The sequence below is a fragment of the Amblyomma mixtum genome, chromosome 3 (genome assembly GCF_055824585.1).
Source record: "Amblyomma mixtum isolate Tamu chromosome 3, ASM5582458v1, whole genome shotgun sequence".
Taxonomy (NCBI): domain Eukaryota; kingdom Metazoa; phylum Arthropoda; class Arachnida; order Ixodida; family Ixodidae; genus Amblyomma; species Amblyomma mixtum.
In genome coordinates this window covers 58,997,127-59,024,065 of record NC_143014.1, presented here as the reverse complement: position 1 = coordinate 59,024,065, position 26,939 = coordinate 58,997,127, and the positions used below count along the sequence as shown (strand labels likewise).

The window sequence follows — 26,939 nt, the reverse complement described above, 5'->3', positions numbered from 1 at the left end:
ATCTTCGCCCAGTGGTACACTATACGGGCATTTCTGTACATTTTTTTCCCATTAGAATGCGGCCGCAGCAAGAGTAATAAACGCCACAGCCAGGCTGAGCAACCGCGCCGGATAAAACTTGTTTCGTAAGAATCAGAATAAGAAATAGAAGTTGAGGTTCTATTAGCACTGATTTACTAGAGAGTCCAGCCAGCCCATCGGCACCACGACTGCTAAAGTGGCTGGAAGAAGACGTGGACAGGATCACATTTTAAATACACATCTTTATTACAATGATCTCAAGACAGGACTGACACCTTGAATGTGCATACATGGCTGTCGCCGCATTACTCGGAGCGACTGCAATGAAATCGCGCATCTGTGGTTAGTGGCACGGAAGTATTTACATTCGTTGCATGCATGCCATGCAAAGTACAACGATGTGCGATGTGTTCAAATTCTCGTAACTGCATCGGCAGTTGAGGCAATTTGTAGTGAAGCACACCGTTTGTGATAAAACAGGACGCACTACCACCTGAGCGTTTTGGGTTACGTAAGGCTCTGAGCAGTGACACAATGCATAAACAGCTCGTGCTATGAACCTGTTAAACCGATTTCCTACTTTTCAACCATGCTAATGAGCTCAGTGAACACGCGCTGCTGTTGTAAGCAACAGGGTATGCAGCTGGATGTGGCGATCTAATGGAAGTATATTCACCGGCTGGGCCCCTGCCCGGCTAATCAATGATAATGGAGTACATGCGTAGTTGTGATGAAATGTGAACTGTATGAAATATCTTGTTGGCGTTTATTCGATAACATTCAGAGGTAACAGTTAACTGAACCAGTGATATGTTCATTTAGAATTGCCATGCAGGATACAGTGATTTGAGAAATGCGAAGCAATATTTAGTTACAATATTTCGATCTGGCGTCTGATGATGTTGATGTTCTCGTTTTTTTTTAATATAAAATCGGATAACAAGAACACAGCCGCCATGGAGGTCACGGTGTAAAGGAACAAAATGACGATGGCAGATGATGAATTTGCTTTCGCAGAGAAAATGACGCACATTGTAGCCTTGCTTTTCCTGTAGCAATACAAACGCATAATCGTTAAATTAGTGTGAGCAACGCACTAATAGCCACAGCATAGGCACCGCCGAAACGTCTTGAGCAGTTTATGCGAAGCATAACGCGCTGTAAAAATGTGCGAGACACGGCGACGAAATAGCCACGACACACGAGCACAGCCAACTGTTAGGCGAATCCGTCTTTTGTTGGCACGTATGCGGGTGCATCCGCACGTATCGCGCATATTTTTACAACCCTTCGTCCTTTGCATGGAATGACTACTGCAGCTGGCCCCATTAGATGCTTTGCTAGCGTTGGGGTTGTGCCTCAGTGGTATAGGAACAGTAAGGACGGAAGAAGCAACAACCCCTCCCCGGACGTCCGAGCCAGTGATGTGCCACGCCGTAACCGAAAATTCCCTCAAAGTTCCCTATTTCAGACCTTTTTTTTTCCTGCGGCGGTGAAAACTCAGTCAATTTGGAAGAAAAGTCAAGCAATTTCGGTTCTTAAAATTCCCTGAAATTCTGCAAAAATTCTCTTTTCGTCAAATTTTACCCCCAAATTCTCTGACTGAGGGAAAATTCCCCGAATAGAACATCACTGGTCCCAGATTTCAACACCGTGGAAAAAAAATGTGATGCAGCGCCGCGAGCGGACAGAGCTCCAGAGCGTGCACTTGGTAGCTCTTCCCGAGCTCCGTGGACTCAGATGGACGTGGTGCGGTCGGCGATCACTTCTTTGTTCGCCAGCTTAGCCATGGCCGTGATCTGGGCCTTGTCCAAGTCCTCGGTGGTGATGGGCGGCGCCTGGAACACGTTCTCGTACACTACGGCGGCGATCACGCCTCCGAGGATGGGACCCACCCAGAAGACCTGCACGACAAGTGCAGCGGACGACTGTTATGACGTGAACAGGTACGCGGTCGTCAATACACTCAAGCCCACCGTCTCGCGATGAAGGTGGAACCGAATGACCCTCCGTGGCAGCCTATACACAGCCTAACGCGAAGTTCACCCCCTAATTTGGTCTTTGTAGCGTACAAGGCTAGCGTCTATGGTTGCGCTTCTTGTATATACAAAATGTACCTGGTCCTGACTTCGGCCTGCAGTCGCAGACTGAAATTACGCGTTGGTACGCGCAGAACGACTCCTGGTTATCATTTGCGCGCAGCTGTCTATAGCGTTGGCTTCGTTCGTACCCGAGGACAATTCTATTCCATTCGTTTTAAATTATGTACGCCGTCTTCGCATTTAGCATCAAGCCAGAGACTTCCCGCGCTGAGCTCCTGTTGGCAAACCGGTCCCTTCACTTGCGTTCGACAGCTGTTTCCCCCGTCTAAGTGCCCGACGATGTGTACGTGGTCACACTTTCAATGTTTGTTTGATTTTTTTTTCGACTGCTCCGAGGGCACCTTATTAAAAGATAAAGAAAACATGTGGAATTTCTGCAAACTTACAGTGGATACAATGTTCTGCCGTGGCCATTGTAAATGTACTAATAAGAATGCAGTCTAAGAAGTGAATGTAGGAATTTTGACCGCGTGACGTCAATACTACAACGTATGTTAAAGCACTTTTTTTTTTCTGAATGTTCTCTGTACCTTCCCTAATTTTACCTCCTTAAAATGATTCCAGTGAATTATAATGGCAGGTACTAGACTCTGGCGACAGTTTGGTCTGCGAACTGCGGGACGATTTACGCGACAACCACAGTATCCAGGATCGTGCGCAGAAGATATACTGCATTGAAGCCTGTATTAGACTGGAACGACAGCGCAAAAGTGCGGGCTTTTCCTTTTTCCGTGGTGAAACCATGCATGCTTCCCTGTAAAGTTTCCTTGTTGCGTCGGTCTGCACTCCCGAGTACTTTCCATCGAAGCGAGTGACAAAACCTCGGCACCAGATAGACGCACGGAACAAAGCGTTGTCTATCGATGCTGCGAATCCAGAATTGGCTGTGCGTAGAGAATCTAAATCAAAAACGTTTTCCTGCCCTCCTTTTTTACTTGCGGCTCAAAGAGCGAAGAATTCTAACACTATCCATTGAATTGAAAGCCAGCGGCGTCGCCTAATTCTGTTCTTCGTGTTGAGAAAATTGATGTTCGCTTACACGCTGCCTGGAATTCGCACTGATGTGCAATAGCTTGCACTATATCTAATTGACTTGCATGAGCGTCAGCACGGATCCGCTATAATCTGCTTTTGGCGTGATAAGCTTCAGTCTGAGCCGGCAAAGCTTTGCGTCAATTCTCAGTGAAGGCGCATCAAGCATACTCGAAAGAAAACGCCAAACAAATCGTAGTTTAGCTTATGCTGAGCAGGCAACGGCCTTGGGCGACGCTTGAAAGGCCTTGGGACTTCCCAGAAAGCTACATCTCTGGCACCGTTGTATGAAGCATGAAGCCATATTATGCAGTTTAAGTCGTTAACCGCGAAAAGGCTACATGCGTCGCCTTTGTGGTCTGTTTCCCTCGCTATAACCTATACCTTTTTTGAAAGCTGCACGCAAGTATAGCAGTACAGAAAGAGCCATTTTAGAAAGAAAGAGCGAGGTACAGTACAGAAAGAGCGAAGAGCTGCCTGGCCCCCTTTTTTCTCGAGCCACTCCGCAGAATTCTTAATTAAGGGACACCGCTGACCCTGCATCGCATTCGGCGCCGATGGCTTCTGGCATGGAAATTATCTAAGGTCCCTATAGTCGGAGCCCGGTGTCGCATAAATTGCATTCTCTATAGAGTATGGAGCAGGAACGCTGCCGTTAGTTATGTTGTCAGGTATTACTCTGAGCTACGTTTTTCTCGAATAAACGTTTTGATAGGACTGCGAGGGTAGAGGCGATTACGTTGTGGCATGATGCCAATAACAGACGAGCTGGACGTACGAACTGGCGCTTCTAGAGATCGAATGAACGGTGCCCAGCCGGGAGGATCGCTCAATAGAAACGACAGCACTTTTGCTTACCCAGTGGTCGTCGAACATTCCGGACATCACCGCCGGGCCGAAAGACCGCGCCACGTTCATGCCGGCCCCCGTGTACCGGACCTGGAAGACAAGGCGAAGATCATGAGCACCACTGCCGCGCATAGGGCGCATGCGCTGATCTTGGCGTCCTAGCTCTGACAGTTGGACAGCAGTGGCCGATTCGTGGTCCGCGAAGTGACGAGAGCATGCTGGCTGGAACCCACTACAGCGCGCGCGCAACACTATAGGCGAGACTCTAACACGCTTGCTCAGTGATGCCAGCCGAATGCCTAGCAGCGAAACAGAACTGTAAGCGTGGTATGCAGCTAGGGCGCAATCATCGGACAGATTTTCGAAGCACCGGATTTTTAGCATGCAAGTCATCAAATCAACACTGCGTTGCGGAGTTCATGCCGCCGTGAGTGCAATGGCGCTTCCAATGGGCGGTCCGGAGCAGCTCTCGGAATCCGCGAAGGAGCAAGATATCCATTGCGGTTCAGTTAGAACCTAGGACCTGAATTCAAATCGTCCATTGAGACACGCTATTCGGTTTCACGGAGCAAGGAAACTTGCTCCGGATCGCCGACTGGAATTACGCCATAAGCGCGTGGCTAAATGATCAGCGTAGAAAATGCATATACGCAGTTACTCCGGAACCCCAACTCAAATGAACGTCAGAGCAGCCGAATGAGCTGGAAGATTTTTTTTTTTTTTTTAAGCGATGAAGCGCTCAAAAGTTGGTTTCGCGACGGTCAAGTGATTTGATGGGAATCGTAGCTCGCAAAGCAAAGCTGATTGCTAGACGAGAGTTTTCAGCTCTCGTTTGTGAATGTAGAAGAGCCTGCCATTCTAGAGTGCGTTTTCTAGCTGCAGCAAAGAAGTTTGGTATAATTTAAAGATTACAGACGAGCACTATTAACTTGCTCGACCACTTTGCTCTAAATGCCATTTATGACGAAAAAAAGTATTAAACCAGGTATTTAAACAAAATGGCGGAAATTACACAAGCAGGAATTTGGATTAAGCGATCACTTTTGTATCGAAATTAGAAGACTGGAGAAAAGCGGCCCTTCGGCCCGCCATTTGGACGAAAGCAGCGGGCGCTCGTATACGATTACAAGCAGTTCGAATACATAAACAGAATACACCTTGGCCTCTAGACAGATGAGCCGTTTATGGAAAAGGCAGTCCCTGCGTCAGCATTCATTTCGCGTGCATCCCGTGATAGGCAGCAATCAATGTAACCTGTGGAGAAACCCAGAACAATTATTGTCGTGAATTCCTGCCACAAAGATTGCATTTGTTTGGTCCACATGTATGCGTGTGTGAGGCAACGAAAGAATGAAGCAATGGGTCCGATAAAACAGCTAATTGCGTCAATAAGCCGCCCACATATGACGTATGCGCAACAGCTGCATGTAAAAAGATCCTCTCATCACTATACGGTCTCGTTAGCAACAAAAAAGAAGATGGAAAGAGAGGGGCCGAGTAGAAAGCCAAGAAAAGAGAACGAATAACCGATGAAAGGCTGAATAACAGCAATTTATTAGCAATATCGTTATACCTAGCCATAAACCAATGAGGAGTCAATCAAGAGAGAACAATAGAATTCTAAGGTAAACGCACGCCGTACCCTGTGTGGGCGGCTATTTCGTCCCGGCCTGGCATTCAAAGTGGCGTACGAACGGAAGCGCGATTGATGGCGACGTCGATGGCGGAGGCTACAGCTCACCGAGTATGTGCGTGCCTAATGCGTGCGCGTACCGGTACAGAGGCACGAAGCAGACCTCTCACTGCCACAAGGACGACACCGAACGAAGCGGCGGCGGAGCTGCAGAACCGAGCGATGCAGTCACGGGAGCGATTCGTTTTGTCGTGGCAGCTCTGCCAAGGTTGCCGCCGCGAGAGTGCACGGACGAAGGTCGAGGTCACCGAGCCATCGCCGCCGCGTTCATGCCTGCCGTCTTGGAAGCTGCGCACATCCTGTACTTTGAGGTTAACAACGCGCATTGCGGATGTCGGGAGCATCATTGGGCCAGTTAAGGACAGGTCCCAGGGGCGCATATTCTCCGACCGCCCACGGAAGGCACTCGTAACCCCTTCGTGGGAGGTTTTGTTTCTCTCCGGCCTTTTCAAAAGGAAGTGAGTGGACGGAACCTTTCCGCTAGCAGTAAAATTCGAAGCATATAGGATTGAGTTGGATGCGTGATATGCCTGGCGTTGAGAAGACATGCTTATGATTATCCCTCTTATACCGATATCCGATAGATGACCTTATTTTGGGTATAGGGTATCACCGTTGTAGCACGTGGTATCTGAAAACTTCCGCGTTCGTCCGCTTGCCAATGCGAATGTTTCGTAGCAGAGATTCTCGCTGCACGCTAGGGCTTGCGAACGCCATTATAATGGCATGCAAAAAAAAAAGTGACTGACTGATTCGGATTTTGAGACTGCAAAAGTGTTAGCAGCCCGTCCTTCGGTGCCTTAGATAAAGAACTGTTATCCAGGTGTTAACCAGATTTCGCCTCGGATGACCACGTGACCCAAGTGGGTCGATCCTTGTGGGCTTGGAGTGAGCATTCTGATGGTGGGCGGAAGGGGGCTATACATTTCTCTCGGTGACCCTGAAGTCTGGGATTTTCTTTTTATATACATACGTCATCTGCTGCATGCGCTGTTGTCCGCTTGCATGCAGTTATCACCACAAACCTGTTCCCCGAACTGGCAGCCTTCGTCACTTCAGCATACCGATATTCGAAATGGAGATTGATCGGGAGCCCATTAAGAGGAAATGAAAACGAAGCTTGTGGGACGAGTATACACAACCTGCTACCGCCCACTGCTGTGTGACGACACGATTCACTCGAATTCTCTTCACGCCGTTACGTATCGAGCCTTATGTAGGCTGGCGACGCCCACAGCAGGGCAGTTGGCGCGGGACCAGGCGAGGCGGACAAGCGGAAAGCGGAGCTCAGGATCGCGTGTTACCCGAACCGATCGGGTCGCCTGCTAGGCGCTGCCAAAGAAGCAGCGACAGCCTCAAGGCAGAGAGATTCCCGAGTGGCGCAACGTGGTGACCGCATTGCGTAAACACAATTATGACCTCCGCATTATGCTTTATTTTGCGGGCACGGCTCGCTGCGTCGTTGGCACCTGATTTCTAAGATAAGCTTGCGGACGTGTGCTTGTTTTGCCGGTGTGGTTCTTAGTATGCATGTGCGCGCATGGTTCAGCCGGGCACGGTCGAGTAACATGGGCCATCCGTGGTAAACAAACAACGTCCACACAGTTGATCTATGTTGTATACGTGCAAGAAGTTGGCAACGAAGACGCGAAGGCGCCGAAAAAGCGTGTTTGTGTTCGTACCTCCAGCAGCCATTGTCTTCGCAAGACACAGCGGATCATTGGTTTTTAAAAACAGCCGTTTTTTGTTTGTTTTTCCGGTTAGGAGCGCGCATGTACCGGAGTGTTTGTGCTCAGAGTGTAGTCGTATGTCCCTGGTCTCACTTTCGTTGACAAGACTGCGCATTGACGTGACTCGAGAATTTCTTTCCAAAGGACTTGCAAAGAGCTTGGACCAGTGAATTAAACGTTCATGTCGAAGCACAATAACGGTTCATTTGAACTGGGCGCTCATGTACTACGGTTGGATAAGCGGATCATATCTTTAAACGCTCTGCACTGCAGGGGTTTGCACAGCACCTCAACTTGACGAACGTTACTGGCCGTTGAGAGAGTGTCGTTGGGTTGCCCGGGGCGAAGGCCCTCTCGTCTTCTAAACACGGTAATGATCTATGCCATGTCACTAACCTTGTATGCGTGCGTCCATGAGTAAGTGCCTGCGGCGTTTGTGCGTCACTCCATACTTAACCATTTGCATTTGGAGTCTTGCCAAGCGTAAAGCCAGGCAAGCCTTTCCAATCAACGTTACAGACTTTCAGTCTGGTTGGTTATCTGACCTGTTATAAAAAATAGAGGAGGTATAAATACCCTTAAACGTGTATCTACTTGCAGTTACCTGCTAGTGTAGCAAATGCATGCGCTTACAGACTCGAAGGGCTCAAGGGTATGTAAGGCCGCCGTTCATTTCCAACAACATTCCTTTTTTTCTAAGTATTGGAGTGCATGACGCCTGCACCCGCCGATGCTGCATTCTATTGGAATTAGGGAGCTCCCACCACCCAGTAGAGGGGAAGACAGGGTCACTGACGCACCGTCGCCGTCTTGGCGGGAATTCCTGACGCCGGAGGCACACTCTTTTCTCCCACGAGGCGCGAAGGGCGAAAACGAAAAGCGTGCTTCCATGCCGCTATCCCTCTGCAGACGTCTTTCGACATGGTTCCGAACACCTGCATGATGGTCCCGCAGTACAATGGGGCACTCAGGCGAGAGCCGGACTGTCAACGCACTGGCGCCGACTTGTCAAAAGGGTTACACTGGCTGTCTCCAGAAAGGCGCCTGACGGCGTCTCTTTGGTAAAGCTAAGCGATACGTGGGTGCCAGGACCGTTCCTTATTTTGTTCCCCGAATGCCCCGTCACCTTGATATAGCGGCTTCGTGGCTCTTTCCTCTCCTTTTGGTACTGAAGGACAACGAGCAGGGATGACAGCAGGGAGCGCATCAATGTCAACAATTTTACTAGCAACGCGAGAGTGGGGGGGGGGGGGGTGCAGAAGCAGCGCCATCTTGAATTCTCAAGGCCTGCGCGCTTTCCTTTTCCCCCGCTCTGACGTCAGCCACTTTGACGGCTGCAGGTGGCAGTTGGGAAGAAAGCCCCCAACGGGAGAGGGTGCGGATACCCTCACCGGAGAGAGTGCGATGTGGTATCTGTTTTTGATTTACTCTGTGTTGTTAGTGGGACCCTGGGTTTAATGCTGAGCCCAACCCACAGGGTAGTTCCCACCTCGCATGACATTTTTGATTGGTGAATTGATGCTCGGGACGGGCCATTGAAAATGTCCGCCCCTATTCATTTGTTAATTAAGGCTTTAAAAACACAAGTGAACGAATGAAAAAGCAGTACAGTCCAGTCTGAGCGTGGGCTCCATGCTTAACCAGTTCAGTCGACGAGCAAAGTAGCGCAAAGTTTGTTCTTTTTGGAAATTCATTTATGTGCCTCACAGGTTTACTCTCTGTATATAATATGCTGTAAACATATTTTCTGCTGCCATCTAATACAAGCACGCCTCCTGGTCATCTTCATCCACGCCGAACTACGTGATTAGAAGGGTTTGAAAACCTTCCTGAAGGATACGAACATTCAGAATTCTACTGGGCACACGGCATTTAAAGCGGAACAGGGGAAGTAGTAAAGAGGCAGTTGCTCCTACTACCAAGCAGGATTTGAACACCACTGTGCGTTATTCCTCTAGCGTTTATCGAGACAGCGACTTGTCAGAGATTTGTAATCGGTTGATGAATATGCACTTCATGCCATTTTTCCACAACAACGGAGCTGGAACAGGCGGAAAGATTGGATTATTTTCAAAGGTGGTGTTATGTGGCATGATGAAAGCAAAGGGCTGTTTTTTTACCATTCCGCGTCACCTTAGCTTGAGCGACAGCTCGGAGCATCGTAAAGGGCCGCCATTTTGTTAATTTTACCTTGACGTCGACTGAAATACGCTGAGCACAAAAGGCCGACCTGATTCGGTTACCAGAAACCACTGCTGAGACTCATGATAAAGCGCCTCAGCTTCAGTGTTCAAGGGGTCTGAGCGCCAAATTCCAGACTCGGGGAAGCGTTTGCTCTTGTGAAACTGGAAACATATTTCATGCACTTGCGTATTGCGGCCTTTTGGATTTCCTTTCCGAAGACTAAGCGGCGAGATTAATCAGCTTGTTCATCTACCCGTTTAAGGTTTCTAACTAATCACGCGACATGAACTATCCCTTCGTTGACCACAAATAGTGGCAAGAGTTCAGCTTAGCGCGCATAGGTATATACTCAGAAAAAGATCTTTGTTCTCGAACCACTTTGCGTGCCATGTCTATGCCCGATATCGAAGAGAATAAACGTTAGCCAGCAAGTTGTTTGTACCTGAGCTGATGTCATAGGGTCGCAGTGGCAACTGACAACGCCCGAGCAGCAGCGGTGAATGGCGCGGGGACTGCTCATGGGTGCTACCTCCAACGCATACGCGCTACTTACGTGGGCTCCAAATGGCCGTCTCTGGATGGTCACGCGAAAAGAACGCTCCTGACGGCGCCTGCTAAGAGGGGATGCTCACGAGACGGAGCGGATAGCAGTGATCAGTAAAGTAAGAGAAGTAAGCCCGAGCTAGTTCGAGCCCAGCTCCGCCCTATGCTGTCGTCACACGCCCTCTGGACAGATGCGCCCACCTCGTTTCCAAATGATCGAATGTGCGCACGACTGAAGATACAAGATACTTTTTCCTCATGCAGCTTGGCGGTATGGCCACGAAGTCCCGCACCCGGAGGATATTGCCTTGTGATTCCCGCTTAACACAGAAAAAAAAAAGAACTCTGCCACGCTTCTTGGATGGTCGCAGAACCGCTTTTAGAGGCGACCAGCAGGTATTTTGATGTGAGAAAAACTAAACTACGAACGAAATGCACAACCTTCTCACAAGAAAACAAAAAAAAGGGGGAGGGGGGGAAGAAAGCAGCGGAGGAAGACCGGAGCGTACACACAGCAATGCAAGCATCGAAAAACCGCAGGCGATAGTCAAATCCGACGAAAGCTAGACATTGATTAACACTGCTCTGTAGGTCTTCGAGCCGAGTAGGCTGTCGGGCTGAAAACCGGCTGTCGGGCTCATGTGTACGTTAGGGGGTCCAGCTAAGTGACCGTCGAGCCAGGCTGGACCAGCCAGACTGCAGAGGGTGGGTTGACTCGCAGCCCCAACCGCAAATCACACTTCACACTTTATCACGCTAGGGTACAGCCTTTTCTGCAGGGGAGAACAGAAGCGGGCGCCGGTTTACTACTCGTGCGGTCGCGCCTCGCAGGGCGTGCCGCGAGAGTCGACTCGCTGGTGTCGAGTTCATGTAAACCGACAGTCATCGAGTTGGTTGACCTTGCTCAACTCGACCCCTGACTCGGCCCGCAACGTCGGAGAGCTCTGTCCTGGGGAGGAAGCCTTACAGCAACAAGTCAATAAGAATGGACCCCTAGTCTAAGAGCACTTGCTGCTGGGCTAGTTGGTTTTGGTCCATATTTTAATAGGTTTTAGGCGCAAAAAACAGACAGACACATAGGTAGGTAACAGGGCGAAGGAGCTTCTTCCTGTTACCTACCTATGTGTCTGTCTGTTTTTTGCGCCTAAAACCTATGCAAACAGAATGGACCCCCACGTAAATCAAGCTGAAGAAAGTTCAGCATCAGCACACAGTGTTATGAGCCGGCCATTGTGATAGCAACTGTCACAGTTTCTCATTGCCGCTGTCGCAGCGTATTATGTAGTCTCAGTGTTACTCTCCGTATGAAGCCGCGATACCCACGTTGTTAACGCATCGCGGCAAGTGAAAGTGAGCAGAGATAAGGAGCCAGCACAAACAGACGCACTAAAATACGCGTGTGCTGCGCTCACAGAAATGAAACTGTGATACGTCCACGTCGTCATTACAGTCAGTCGCGTGCAAGCTGTCTGTATGCTCTCGCTTAGTTTCTCTGATATTCATCTTCTGATTGTCAACAAAGAATTGATGGTTCGTCGCTTCACAAGTGAAGATTAGTATACTCCGCGCCGATAATTTTGGAGGACCAGAACCGAAGCTCACGATTATCTCGCAATGAGCGTGATTAGGCGTGGGCGTAACGTTTGCGTAGGTGAAGATTTTTCATCTTTATTTCTACATCTGCCAAGCAATCACCATTCGTTAGGCTCAGCCAGTGGTCACTTCACTCGTTCGTCATTCGGTTGAACGGCGCGAACAACCAGTTCTCGGTAGTGCTTCTTTTTTATTTTCCCCCTTTCATCACTTTGTGCGCAGCACACAGAATACTCCTATTATTTTCATTCTTCGTGCACGCAATGTGGACGAGGAAAGCGCACATGACCAACCCCACCCTCCCCCATTTGCTTGTCTGAAGGCGCTTACGCATCTACAGCCACATTTGTGTTAATGCCCGCCTGTCTTGTGTAATTGTGATGGGTTGTGGCAAGCACGCCTATATGGGCAGAAACCCTCCGGTATGGAGACGGATTGAGCAAGCGTCAGGCAGCATCCCAGAGAGCAGATTCGCGAAATGCGCTAACCACAGCTTCGCTTCCCTCCAGAAGTTTCCCAGAGCGCATTCTCCTGGCACTGGTCCATCAGCAGCGACACGGCGTCATGTCTGCCAGGTGAGGAACAAAAAAGACAAAGTGGTGGCGGCGGTGACTAAAGCGCGCCTCCTCTGGCGAGTAAAAGCTACTCTGTTTGCTCACGAGACCCTGAATGAGTGCAGCCAGGAAAGAGACGCGTAACGCGGTCGGAGGGAAAAAGGCTACAGCATGTGCGACGCGCGCGCGATTGAGCAACCGACTAACGACGACGTCGGCGACGAATAGAAGCTACACCAATGAGTGAAGCCGCGGGCGCGCTTTTAGCGATTCAAGGTCGCGAGGGCTAAGCTCTTTCCGCGACGGCTAGATGGAACGTTCCAGCTATACGCCGCGGTGTGATTGAAACGCGAAGCTTTCACTATAAATTGGTTCAGAGGCGCGTCGTGTCAGCGTGCGCGTGACGTGGCCAGTGTGCCATGACGGGCTTTTCCTTAAGTGGTCGGCTCATTTACAAATGAGTTGTCGTGTTCCGAGAACCCGAGTGGGAGGGGCAGGGCCTTCTCACGCGGTTAGAGTTTGCGCCTGCAGCTTGTGGCCTTTCCTCGGCTTATCGCCAAGGCCATTTCAGCGCGTCTTTCGGAAACCACGAGAGTTTAGCGGTAAACGCTAAAGCAATACGCAAGTGATGTGTACCGCCCTTCCCTTCCCCCACCAGTTTAACTCTTCCGTTTGTAAGCGATAGAGGAGTTCAGTTTTGCACTGGCGCAGTTCTAAGAGCGCCGTCGCCGGGTGCCGCCGTTCGTCTTGCCGTTATCGCAGCTGCGTTTGTCACCGGCGTTGCAATAGCTTACCGTTGCAGCGCCGTTTCTTCGCCGCCACCGTATTCCGGAGGAAGCTATCGACTTTCGGCGTGAGCACGCGACTCGTATACGTGGAAATTTGGCAAACTCAAAAGCAAACCTGATTATCGCGAGCCCTCACTTCTCCCCTTGCTATTCTGCATTCAAGGGTGAAGAGACAAGTAACACCGTGAACGGCTTACGCTCGCAGTTTTGAAGAATGGCGCGCATTTCGCCGAGAACTGTCCCGCGAACAATTTATCACGCATGTGAAACTGTTTTTCAAGACCTATACATATCTCCCTCGTTTTTTTCTTTCTTTTTTCACATTAGTCTGTACTAACTAAAAGACGTAATTCATGATTATATGACAATGAACCCTCTGTGATTAACACGCCTGACATAAAAGACAAAAGCAAGAATTGAAGGTTATGTGAAAAGCTCCATTCATACATACGTTCATGCTACATGCACCAAAATAAGCTGTGTACACAGGATTCCCACAGCACTGGCTGGTAATTTGAGTATCACAGTAGCCTGGTTCTGCCCGTTCTCTGTGCCCCCTTCCTTGCACACGTAAAGCATGACAGTGATTGAAACTCTTCGTCGCAGCTGCCTCGAGCACGGTGCTTATCTTCGGGCGGCAAGGTTGCTTCGTAACTGGCTGTGATAAGCACGGCATATATACACTTCTTGTGCTCGGTTTCTGCAGATGTTGTGACCATATCGCGGAATCGACCACCCGCGAATGATTACGAAATTTCAGCGTGTCTTGAAATCTGCAAAAAAATTATCTTGTGGCAAAAATTAGACATTTTTAACGATACTTGGCTACCCTCTCTACAGCTGGTATTGCGTCTGCGACTTATAGCGTGCCTCTAGCACAGAAACATAGCACAGCCACTGCCCCTAGCACCAGGTGTATACGCGCAGATAGAACTTTTAGCATACAGCAGCGGCATGCCAAGAGGAATGCCGAAACGTTCTGTGAGTTAGAAGTTTACGAGAGAATTCGTATACAGGTCTGACGGCCGTGACGTGTAGGAAGAGGTGCCTGGGGAAAAATTTCACGCCGTGTACACTGCGATGTCAGTGAACGTTAATGAACTTCATGCGGTAGAATTATCCGGAGCCCTCCATTACGGCGTTCCACAAAGCCTGAGTCAGTTTGGGACGTTAATCCTATAAAGCCAAACGAATGCGTCATAATCCTAGTTACTGAACCATTTAAAGCTATGCACATTTTTCAATAAAGCGCGACTACGCTTGGAAGAACTGATAAGACGGCATAACAAGGAACAAACAAGGATCTTATATATAGATCGGTCCCAGGAACCTATTCTCTTCGTCCCTTTTATACATTCGCATGAAAAAACATCGAGAGTTAGCGCTGAGTGCGCGAGCGCAACTGCAACGTATCAGCATCTTAGGCTGATTGCGGTGCCATTAACTGACAATCGCTTGGCGATTAATATAAATAAGATGACAGCGCACGTAGGGCTACTAACGTCATTAGAGCAGTGATGGCTCGAGCACTGCCAGATTGCATTCTCCTCATCACCTTGAATACGCCTGTTTTTCACGCCTCGTTTCACAGCAGCTTTGAATACGGAATCATGTATCATTGCAAACTCTCGGCAGCTGCATGTGAGATGTCGAAGTGAGCGTGCCGGGAACGCCGCTTTGAATAAGGTATATAATGCAGACCTCGGTTCCGATTAGGGTTCTCAGCGTGTACCCTGCGGGGCGTCACGCGGGATAATTTGACGCTTGCCACGAGAATAGCGCAAAGTGAGCCAATCTTCGGGCACGTGGCGGCCGTGCGAGACTCCGAGAGGATTCCTGGGGCCCAGTGTCGCCGTCGGCGAGCCTTGAACCTCAAGCGCCCCTCTCCTCGTGCCTGCATGCGGCGCTCCCCTCGCGAATAAGGCCGACGAATGCATTGCAGCCAGCCCGTATCTGTGTCGCCAAGCTTATAGCATTCCGATGCGCGAGCAGCTCGGAAGAGCGATGCGAAGGGAGGGATGTCACCCGACGCGTAAATCAGCGGGGACCGAAGTGGCGGTCCCTGGACGCCGTTGCACGGTGTGGCATCTCCGCGGGCTCTTAGATCGGGCGGCGGCTCCAAAAGCGAATGCCGCAGCCGTGACCTACTCGGGGAAGAGCGCTGCCTGCCTCCTTGTGTGCGCACCGCGCGTTTCTGCTTTGTGCACCTTTGAGATTGCGTTTTCGGGCGCTTCCTTAATTCTCCGGCGGTCCCAAACTGGTCCCATATATCCAAGCCGGCGGCGGCAGCCTCAGAGGGCACCGCTCGCCTCCCGCAAGCGCGATTAGCTCGCCGGAACGACGTTTCCGCCAAAAGGCCGCCGTTCTCATGGGCTGCGCATCTTACTGGGTTACGCCGGTTAGGCCTTGTTGAAACGAGCTGTCATTAACCAGTGGTGGTTTTTCTTTCCGGAACCACGCAGTGGACGCGATGACAGGGCCTCTTCAACCGGCGGCGGTTCGCACGCAAAAAAAAATGAGCCGTAATGAGGCGAGCCGCGAGCTCTTTCCGCGTCTCGGGATCTGTCTTCTCGGAAAGCCGGGTAATCGCGCGCCATTAAAGGGACGCCGCGCAGGTGGATGCGGCGACCAGCGAGTGACCGCGAATCGTCGGTTTTCCCGACTGGATGACCACATTCGAAGCGTAACCATTTCACGCTATAGCTACTCAGGCGGCGTTAGGAGAAGGCGCCGTTAGTCCCTCGACAAAGAAGGGGCCCCATCTAAAGAGTATTTAAACACCGCATTGCTTCATTTGGTTACGGCACTTAGATACTCGCAAAACGCGCTCCAAACAGAATAAAATTCACTCCAAGAGGTCACAAATCGCTGTGCTAAGAGCACATATGAGCATGCTTGCACGGAATCGTGCTTCCGTTAACGTTAGACTATTCATACATACTTATATGTATAGAGAGAGACTGCCAGAAGTTCTCGGGCCGTGTTAGTTTCGTTTAAATCCTTTTTTTTTTCTTTTTTGCCGGGGGTGGGGAGTTATAGGCAGGATGCTGTGCATTGCACCCTGCTGGATCCACATGCGCCCAAGAAAAGGTGTGGCGAAAATCTGCTCCTGATATTCCCGAGCATCGGTACTGAAGTTTCTTAGCACCACCGAGCGCGCTAGGTTGGAAGAAAAAATAAAGGAAATAACAAGGAGCAGGATAGCCGGCGTGCGTGCGCGCTTATACTAAGAGTTGAACTCCAAACGATGTTGGAAGCGTAGTCCGATGCTTCGCTGAGTAGCGGGGAAGATACTAATCGCATTTTCAAGGCTCGCAGTCGCAGATGCTCCCGCTGAACGAGCGGTAGCTCGGGTTAAATGGCCCCGTTCGGCCCATCGGCTGCCCGCTGAACCATCGAGAGAAACACCCGAGAGAGCCAGTGCTCGACACTGGCCGCGCTTCCGGCGATCGGGGCCGCGCAACAATCACCCCGAAGTGTTGTGGGCCAATTTGTCGGAGGAGGGGCCATCCTCCGCTGCGCTCTTTGCCTGGAAACCGAGAATGCAAAGCGGGCGCGAGATAGAGGGAGCCGTGCTACGCGACCCAATGATAGATCGCGAGCTCGGGCGAGGACAAGGAAGCGGTCCGGCAAGGTTGGGTCCGTGACCGCTCTGGTCGGGGCGCGGCCGCCAACCCTTCTTCTCCACGGCGGCACCGCCGCGGTGCGCCCTGCTGCATGCACTGGCTCCCCGGTGGCCCCCCGCGCGCCTCCTCCATTTATAACCGAAATAATAACAGCGGAGCCCTCGAGCCAACGGCCCCGTACTCGGCCGCTTGTCCCCGCCTTTGCTGGAAATGTAATTTCGCCTCGGTAATTGTCAGTGCGTTCTCTCTTTGTTCTTTCGTTGCCTGACTATTCGGCAGGGTTCCCATCTGGTTCTACGCGTAACAGCGCATCCTAACGAAGTTACGCGCGGTCGTCACGGTGTTTTCCAATCTCTCTACTCAAGGGAAACAGTGAGTATAGCCGCTATTATTTCCCTACCGTCGCTTCTCTCTGCGCTGTAAGTATAGCTCGCAGTTTTCGAGGTTGCTAATCTTACGACAGCCTCTTGTATATACGAGGTAAAAACTACAACTTCTCTCCACTACTTACTATCTTATCCAAGTTCTTGCCTTGAAATTCCGTGACGCCTCGTACCAATTTCTTTCTTTGTTCTTGAACTAGCTGTATAATCGCTATCGCACATGACACAGAACCCCGCTCTTTCTCCAGTCATTCAAAAATGCAGTGCGCCGCTAAACTATCGCACACTGTATTTATTCAGGAAGTATTCCTCTCTGACATACTTGTTTACTTGTGCGGCCAATGTGATATTTACGGTATGTGTTGGCTGTTGAGATCATTGCACGCTAATCGCAACTTCTGCCTAATAAAACAACAATAAGGGTCATTAGCGGAATCCAGTTTGTGAATGCGTTTGGACATATACGTGGAAGCCCTGCCTAATGGCATATTTGGCAGGTATTAAATACCTGTCAAATAATTAGGATGCTACATAGTGCGACGCTGCTCTCCTGAGTAGTCCATTGCCTTCCCCCAGGCCCCTAAGTTCGCAGTTAAGCCAACGTTCGCTGATGGTAAAAGCAGTGAGCCGCCGCGGTGGCTCAGTGATTATGGTGCTCGGCTGCTGACCCAAAAGACGCGGGTTCGATCCCGGCCGCGGCGGCTGGAATTTCTTTGGAGGAGAAATTCTAGAGGCCCGTGTACTGTGGGATGTCAGTGCACGTTAAAGAACCCCAGGTGGTCTAAATTTCCGGAGCCCTCCACTACGGCGTCTCTCATAGCCTTAGTCGCTTTGGGACGTTAAACACCATAAACCAAACCAACCAACCAAACCAAAAGCAGTGCTCGGCATTATGAGAGGCAGTCAGACATGGTAGTTCCCGTGTCGGTAGAGCTGAGCAGTGCTCGAATATGCGCACCGCATGCTCGGCGCGAACCGTTACGATCAAGCCGCCGCAATACATGGATTCCGGCCGCATCTCACGAGAAAAGCTTTACGCGTAGCTTTGTCGCTCGTTTTCCTTCCTTTTCCGCTGCCGTGTAGGCTATGCCGAAATCATCGGGCTGATCTACGCGTGCTCGCCTCCAACCTGTTCGTATAATGCGCCGACACAGCAGCTTATAGGGGCTCCTATGTCGGGACCATAGTGTCTACGGCTGCCTCTTCAGGCGGAGACAGTGGGTTTATCGCTCTGCTGGGGTGACTCGACGCGCAGTCGCGACGAGATTAGATAGTGCAGACTTACGCGCAGGCATCTCGACACTCTTTCGGTGTCCAGTTTCTCGGTGGCCTGACGTCTTCACCCGCTTCTCATTCGTGTGGGGAATCAACTGCTTAGGCTGCCACGAGCCAGTGAAAACAGTAATGCGGATCGAAGTTTTTTTTTGTTTTTTTATTTGGAATGCTTGGGACAAACCTCGTAAAAAAAAAAAAGAAAAATGAGATCACACGGACAGCATTAAATTCAAATTCACGCCTGATGGAGCGAGCATCGAAAGTTTTATGATCGACAGCCGTTCCACTACATAGTATATCTAAGGGCTGCTTGCTTTTCGGGGAGGATTTCGGACCCTTTAGAGCGCTTCGGATTTTTCTGAGCGCGCTGAAACTGCATGCGTGAAACGCAGTGCGGTTTTAGTCTCCCTCTGCGTTTTCAGTAAGGGGACCTCGGGAAGGTGGGGCGGGAGGGCTCATACTAAGTTGTGTCGTGTCAACAAATGGCGACCGCGTGAAGCACAGATAGGGCAATGACTGGGGCAGTTTGTGGCACTGCGGCTGCTGGACGAAAGAACAGAGGGCCTTGACCAGCAACCACTCTGTGAGCCCTTCCTTTTGCACGAGGTTCCCGCCCTTGTATTCTGATGGCGCACATCCTGTCATGGTTATTGGACCGATTGCTGGCTGCTCAGTATGCACTAGTTCGACCATTCTTCAACAACGAAAACAAGAATATAGAAAGGAAGGAGGCCCACAGACTACAGTTGGATAGCAATGCGGTGCTCCATGTGGCTTAATAATTCACGGGGCGTAAAAAAAAAGGGGGGGGGGGCAGTGAGGGAAGGAAGGTTGGATTATACATTCGGCTTAAAAGGAGCCCCTCAAGCCCACCCTCGATTCCATTTGTCAGCGAGCACGTTTTCGTGACAGCCGGGCGGCTCGGAGACGTGCGCGAACCCCTCCGGGGTCACAGTTGGGACGAGGGAGCGAACTCTTAACGCGAGCAGCGGCGACACCCGCGGCGCGCGGTGACCCGCGCCAATGGTCCCCCGCCGCCGCCGCTCGGCTGGCAGCCCGACATTCCCGTGCGGGGTGAATGGTTGCAGCGGCCAGCGCGTATACGGCCGCGCGCGCGGACCGGTTCAGACACGAAGCACGCTTGGCGCGACTGCCGCAGCTTCACTCGCGCGCGATAAATTCCTGTCAGCACGACGAGCTGGCAACGGCTGGCTACATAACCTGCGCAGGAAGTGGCCAAAGAACCCAGCAACGACAAATGTTCCGTGTTTCTGCACGCCCCCGGACAGCCGACGTGCGAGATCGGTGCGCTCGTGCGCATATATATCTGGCGCGTTCAGTTTCCGACCTTCACCGGGGCGCCGCGGGTGCAGATGCCAACGTGCGAGGACGGCATCTGCCCCCTCGCAGCGGGCGATGCTCTCAAGCTCTGGCAGAAGCGCTCCGCGCATCGTTTCTAGCTCTCGTGGACTCGTACAGGCAGCTTCGACTTAGGCTGATGCAAACTATTCAGAGTTCACGAACTGAATTTCATCCTTTCAAGCGGCGGGCGCATGCGAAAGGAGGTCTCTCGAGATGGTCCGCTGCCTCTGCCGCCCTGCTCTGTCCCTCTGTTTCTGTCTACACACCTGGATCAGCGCCCGACCGTGTTTGAAGGCATTTCTGTCAAACAAGGCCTCCGAAGGGCCGCGCACTGCCCGCCTGACCCGGCTGCAAGCGTCGCCGTGCTACCGCTCCCAGTTTGCCCTTGTTGCTGCTGTAGTCGACCGCCTCATTTCTCTTCGCATGCGCGCGAGACGGTGGACCCCCTTTTCGCCCGGTGTTTGAACAGCGGGATTCCGTTGACCGGCGCGCAGGCTAGCGACACCCCGTGCTGGACTGCGAGAGAGAGATAGCCGAGCCGAGCGGAGGAGGAATACGCGTCATGGCTTCGTTTCCTTACAGGCACACTGCGCAGAAAGCTCCAGCAAAGAAAAAAGCTGTGCACAGACAATATAAGCCCCGTCGTTAATCGCGATGAGACTTTTTTTTTCGCACTTCACTGGCTCTGCTGTCCATCAGCGAATTCTTTGCAAGATTGACAGCGCTGCTGTAGAAAACACTTAAAATTCAAAGCCTCGAGGATTGAGAGCTAGGTCAGTCGTACGCTCACAAATCATGCGTTCGACCCGCTCCACTCGGATAAGTACCCGCTGATACGATACAAGTGGATAGCGTGCTTAATAGACAGAAGCGGAATGAGGACACTGACCTACCAAAGCTTTTATAATATGGCTGAAGCATCGCTCAGCAAGGGCAAAACATGTTCGTGTATAGAAAGAACACGTGCGATCGTTTTCGCCGCCAGCCAGCGCCACGTATGTACTTTCATATCGAGCTTTTCACCATTATTCGAAAAACTAAATAAATGTCCGATCAGTACTCTTAACGCGGAGTCTCGAGCTCAAGGACAGCACCTCTCACGCTGTATGAACATAACATAATTAGCAGTGTATTCTAAGTGGTGCGGCATGTTTCCTGCGACCATCTCATTATACTGCCAAAGTTGCCCCGTGTAGTTTCGTTATAAGGAATGCTTAATCACGCGCTAGCTGGTGTCTATCCCATGAACTATATATACAAATAAGAAAAAAACCAGCCGTCCTTGGAACCAAGTAAGACCACAGGGAATGTTGAATGTTGTTACAATTTTTACAACGTTGTTGATTAAACAAGAAAACTTCTGCCAGCATATAAATTGGAACATGCTCCTATTATTTCCCTCATTCAAAAGAGTACTGGTCTGAGTGACTCTGGCGCAGCCAATCCTCGATGCCTAGTGCTGCGTCGCAATAAAGTTTTCTCTCTCTCTGATGCCAAGCCACCCCGCCTGACTCTTGTCTGATGATATGAAATAGACTTTCAAAGCGCAGTTCACAACCAACTTGCGTAATACTCCACTCAGGATTAAAAAAATATATAGAGTCCACCACCCGCACACAGAATTTCATATCAAGCCACCAAGTGATATAACAGAGCGATGCGTTAAAATGTTTGTCGCATGAAGCACGATGTGCGAGAGGCCGCACCCTTTTCTCGGAAAAAACTAGCACTCGCTCTTGAACGTGCTGTGGAATGTTGTGCACACTGGTGTGCATATGTAGGCCTTGCGCACCATGCAAGGCCCAATCACGTACCACGAATGTCGCAATTCTCGCCGCTCAACCGACGCTCCACTATGTACGTGTGCCAGCAACTAGTCACTTCTCAATCTGGCCTGCAGTGACTAACCGTGACCCATGGCAGTCAAGGTAAACAAGCTGTGGTCTGCGCAATATGAGCACGCAGCTACCGCCCCTCCTCCACTTCCCCCTTTTCTAAACCGGGTACCAGAAGCTCCGCATTCGAGGAGCAGCATTGCACTAAATTTAGTTCTACGGCACCGCAACAGCCATGGCAGTACGCTGTAAGCACAATGGTGAACTTGGAAAAGCCAAGCCTTATGATATTGCCGAAAACTTTGCCATCTGAACTTAGCGGTAAATCGGCCATCTCAAATGGCGGGAAAGCGAAAATTCGTCGGAACAAATCCACCCAAGCGTGTGAATTCGCACGTTTTCCATCACAATACGCCGACAGGGAGGGGCGTCACTCGCGTGGATAAACCCCGCAACAGAACTAGGTCACTTCGTCTGTAACGTGTTTCGAGGTGGTTAGCTGCTGATTTGGAACGGCCGCCCCCCCAGGTTTCTCCCAAGGCCTTGGGCGGCTTTTTTTTCCCGGCGGCGTCGCCGCTAATCGCGCAGGGACAGCTCGGCGAAGGAGAGACTGAGAGGGCGGAAGAAAGTTGGCAGCACTGCTAGACAGGCAGACGAATAACGCGTGTAAACTCCCAGGAGACGTCACCTTCCTGGAGGGTCCCCCGAGTGCAAATGATGCGGCATGCGAATGAACGAGAGATGTTGGGAGAAGTGCTTTGCCTTGACGCTGACTAGCTTTGCTGGAACGCAGCAGTTGCATTCGTTTCTTCTTTTTCCTTGCTCTTTAATGCATAGCTGTGGTTCTGGCTTGCCTGACTTCGAGCATGCGCTAGCTGCCGTTGTAGATACTGTCCATTCTTTTGACCCGTTGCATTCTGTGTATGAAAATCAGCATACAAGCACCAGCGAGGCCGCGCTGCTCCGCGTGGCTGAACGTAAAAATCTGTTGTAAAACTTCCGTGACGACTGTTCTAATTTCGAAAGTAATGCTTCTGTATTTTGAATTCCTGAATAGGTGGACGTGCACGCAACCAGAAACAACTGTTTAGTGGCAGATGTTCCTTTCTTTATTTTTCGTAGACTGATCGTAGCGCCTCGCTCTATAATGGCTTCAATTATTCTTCAAGTGGACGCGTTAAAAAGCACTACCGGTTGCCCTACAGCTAACGGAACGCCTTCTAACGCACCTGAGAGGGCAGGTGTCTAGTCGTTGAACACACGTGTCAGTATGCCATATTTTTGCGTGTAGAGGAATACCTTCGAGCCTTGTTTACACATTTGAAGCGCTCCTGCGGCAATTAGACCGACCCTGAAAAAGCTCTACAAGGCCACGTACGTGCTTACGAAGAAGCCGCATTTCTTCTGGACCGACGGGCATTTGGGCGAAAGAAAGAAAAACGCAGAGAAGAAAACAACACATCTCGCATGTTTCCTATTGCACACACGCGCACAGCCCTCGGGTGTGCATAAGAATGCAGCCCAAGTACCAACACGCACGCCCCTGAATCTATTAGCTCTCTCTGGGATGAGAAAGCGTAGCACGCAGTGGCTTCCTACTTGGCCTAGCTGCCAAGGTTTGCTGTTGCAAGACTGAGTGCTTAGCTGCATGCATGCGCCCTCGTTGGTGCCAGGCTGTGGAGATCAAGGGAGTGCAAGAGCTGCTTGCATGAAGTTGCAGTTACGCTGCACGCCATGGCTCCTTCTCTTTGTGGTTTTAAGCGTTGAACGAATAAAAATATTCCTTTTGGAGAAAAGTCTTGCCCCATGCTTTGGGACGTGTCATCGGCGCGAAACTAGATTCACTCCCGAATTTGGTGACATCTAGAAAGCTGAGACTTTGTAATGCGCGACAACCACGCTTCAGGGCAACACCCGGACTTTTACAGTAAGCAGCTTTGTACTTGAGACCGGATACCTTTTGCAGGTTGCGCACCAGGGACCGTGTTCCCTAACTGTTCCTTTTCCAACTCACCCTTTCGATCCTTCATAACTGGCAACTGCCGTGTGTGGCGTTACAGGGTTCAGAGCGAGTGAGGTCGTTCGCCAGCTCTGGTACCAAAGGTGGTGCTGACAGATGGGGAAAAGACTAGTTGCAAAACATACCTGCACATACCTGCACATCCATGTTTTCGGTTTTCTTACGCCTTCAAGGATTTATAAAAGACATCAGGTTCAAGTTGTGGGTAAGGGTTCGAAGTTTACTGGGGCTATTTCTGCAGTCTAAGTCCATTGCTGCAGTAATGTACCATGGCGCTGAAGTCCGCCCCAGAAGTGTGGAACCTTCTAAGAACACTGCCAGAAGTTCAGATATTCTCTGAGGTTAGAAAAATTACCCTATTTTTTTGAGTTCCTGAAAAGTAAGAAGCTAACACGGTTCTCTAGAAACTCTTTAAATGCGAATACTTCCATCAGTATTTCCTCCGCGCCTGTGCGCTCACCACAAGCATTTTCATGAACCTGACATTATAATGTACACAAACGAGCTCGCCGATATCTAAGTAGCAACACGATGGGTCTTCGACGCCGACAAAAGTGCCATGACGGTTCATTTGAAACATCTCCTGCATCAGCGGCTACAATGTCTTCCTTTGTAGCGACTGCTGCAGCTGTATCATCAACGGCAAACACGGACACCGCATAGGAGCTCTGGAAGCGCCCGAGGAGCCTGTCACCGTGTGTGCGGAACGCGATGCGCGCGATACGGAGTCCATGGCAAAGGTTTCGCAAAGGTGTGAATGGCTCACCGCAAAGACGTGGCAGGTGGTGACCGAGAGGCCGATGGCCAGCGGCGCCGAGCCTTGGACGTCGAGCCGGTTGGCGTCGCAGACGCCGAACACGGTGAGCACCAGGATGAAAGTGATGCAGGTCTCGACGCCGAGCCCCATGAGTGGCGTGACGCCCTCGCCAAGCCCCGTGCCGCCCAGGGCCCCTTGGCGCGCCTCCGGCGTCACGGCGCGCAGGATGGCCGCGCCCGTGATGCCGCCGATGAGCTGGCTGCAGAGGTAGAAGAAGCTGCGCAGCAGCGACACCCGGCCCACGGACAGCATGCCTATGGTGACGGCAGGGTTCAGGTGGCCGCCGCTCACGTGGCCCAGCGCCTGCACCATGGAGGCCACGGTGATGCCGAACCCGATGGCGATCTGCACCATGGTGGCCTCGCCCTGCGGCTTCTCGGCCGAGCCCCAGTTGATGCACGAGCCGCAGCCGATGAGCACGATCACAGCCGTGCCGATGTACTCGGCCACCATGGCCTTCCAGAGGCTGCTCGAGGCCGTCACCTCGTCGATGCCGCAGAAGGAGCGAAACTGTCGCACTCGGCCCATCTTCTCCACGTGGCTGCTGCTACCGTCGCTCTCAGTGCAAGGGGCTCGCGCAGACTGGCGTGAAATGGGCTTTGCTGGCCTCCGACCGCCTCAAGTGGAACAGAACGCGATGTAGTCTCTGAAAGAGACCTCTCTGACAAGGTTCTCGCCCGGGGAAAAGAGCTCTGAAAGCGGTCGATGCGCTCGGCGTGGCCGCTACTTGTCTCGAGAACACTTGACGGTAGGATTCTGCGCGCGTAAACGACACCGGTGCAGATCCGATAGCGAACGGACGATTTCTCAGACAGCTTTGATAAAGCCGGAGCCTGCGAGTCAACTTTTAGTGGTTGCCCTATCTTTTGCGCTTCTTTTTTTCATTTGCGCTCGCCCTCTCCCTCGCTCCGCCGGGAGCAGGAATGGATACGCGGAGGGACGCGCGTCTTTCCTCCTCTTCGGGCTCTCCTCGTCTGGCGTCACGTGACCTTGGCAACGTCACGCCGCGAGTCGAGACACTCGACCGAGGAGGAAGACAAGCTAGAATTGATCTGAAGCGGCCGGCGAGAATGCTAATCGTTTTTTCCGTAAGCGGTGCGGCGGCCAGTCAATGGGAAGGTGTGCTCTCTCCATTTCCAGCATCGTCGCTCTCCTCATCCTCACGACGACGGCACGAAAAGCGGAGAGGAAGAAAAAAATAAAATAAAGGGGGCAAGAGACGCACTGCGCTCCCCTGCTGCTCCCGCTTGGCTGAGGACTATTCTTTATTTGCTTTCTTCGCTTCTGCCCACCCTCTCCGATGAGCAAGCGGGATGGGAAACACGATTGCGTTATAGCTGGGCTGTGGTCAGCGATGTTCTCGGAATAGATGCCGCTGATTTGCACCGGTACCTGAAAGGCGGCCGGGCTAACGGTTTAACAAGGCGCCCCGCGGCTCTCAGAACACCGCATGCGTAAGCCGACCCCAGCCTACCGCCCTTGGCAGCGTGAAGGCCTCGTTCCCCAGTCACGAGACTTGCCCGTCGAGAACGTCATCATTCCCGTGAGCTGCAGGTAATAAAGCTGAGACAAAACGAACGTCAGGATTACTTCCTTTTCTTTTCTTGCGAGGAATAATAACCAAGTCACGGAGAAAAGTGGCAATGCTTACTCTTCCTAGATTTACCATGCGCGCGTTTATGAGTCTTACTTATCTTAAAAAATACAACTCAGGGTAGGCGCTACACCTTTGCAGCTTGATTTAATGCATGCATTTCTATTATTATTTTTTTTCGTGACCTTATCCTTTATCTCTACACCTCGCATGGCTGCGAAACAAGCAAGCTCCTTACGAGAATTCCTGTGTTTATACTCTTTTGCGCAATGCTTTCCGTGTGCTGCTGACTCGTAAATTCTTGGGCGCGCTATGTTTTCACACAGATTGCACGAGCACATAAAGCAAGCGCGCAAACTTGCACTTCGCTGCCGATTTCGCGGAACCCCCGGTTCCGCGACGGCTCTAGGCGCTGTTTATTGCCGCGACGCGCAACCCTTATGCTAACTTAGAACGCAGCGACGACAGCCTCCCCAAGATGCGCGCGCATTCTGCTCTTAATATGGAAACCGGAGCCTAATCGTGTAGCTGGACACCCGTACGCGTTGCCAGTTTGTCCACAAAGAAGCGGTCAGCCTTCTCCTCTTTTTTTTTTTTTTTCCTATTCCACGGCTTTCCACTGTCCCCTCCCAGTGTTTTCTTTTTATGGGACACGGACGTAACCTCCTCGGGATATTGGGTATATGTACATGCCGCTACCTTGGCAAACTGTGCAGCATTCCCCTGGCTGTTGGGATGAGCGATTGCTTTGCCGGGTTCTTTTCTGAGCCCAACGAGAGGATACGGAGAAGACGGCATTTCCGTAGGCACACAGTACGGCGGCGACATGTATTTGCCTGTGCGTCTATTTTCCTCTCAGGGTCAGGCCGAAGCTGCGCAGGGAGGTGAGGACGAATTGCAGTGATGTAAAAATAATAAAAAAAAGAGCGATATGTTAC

The 26,939-nt window shown here is 51.2% G+C and overlaps 1 protein-coding gene across 1 annotated transcript; it reads right to left on the bottom strand.

The window, feature by feature from the left end:
- Positions 1–243: 243 nt before the first annotated feature.
- On the bottom strand, positions 244–25,399 carry LOC149350329 (aquaporin AQPAe.a-like). The gene is made up of 3 exons (XM_089579351.1): positions 24,357–25,399; positions 4,014–4,094; positions 244–1,925 (listed from the first exon to the last, which is right to left on the bottom strand). Exons 1-3 carry the CDS (start codon positions 24,933–24,935, stop codon positions 1,758–1,760), a joined length of 828 nt encoding a protein of 275 aa, XP_089435477.1. The 5' UTR covers positions 24,936–25,399; the 3' UTR covers positions 244–1,757.
- Positions 25,400–26,939: the final 1,540 nt, after the last annotated feature.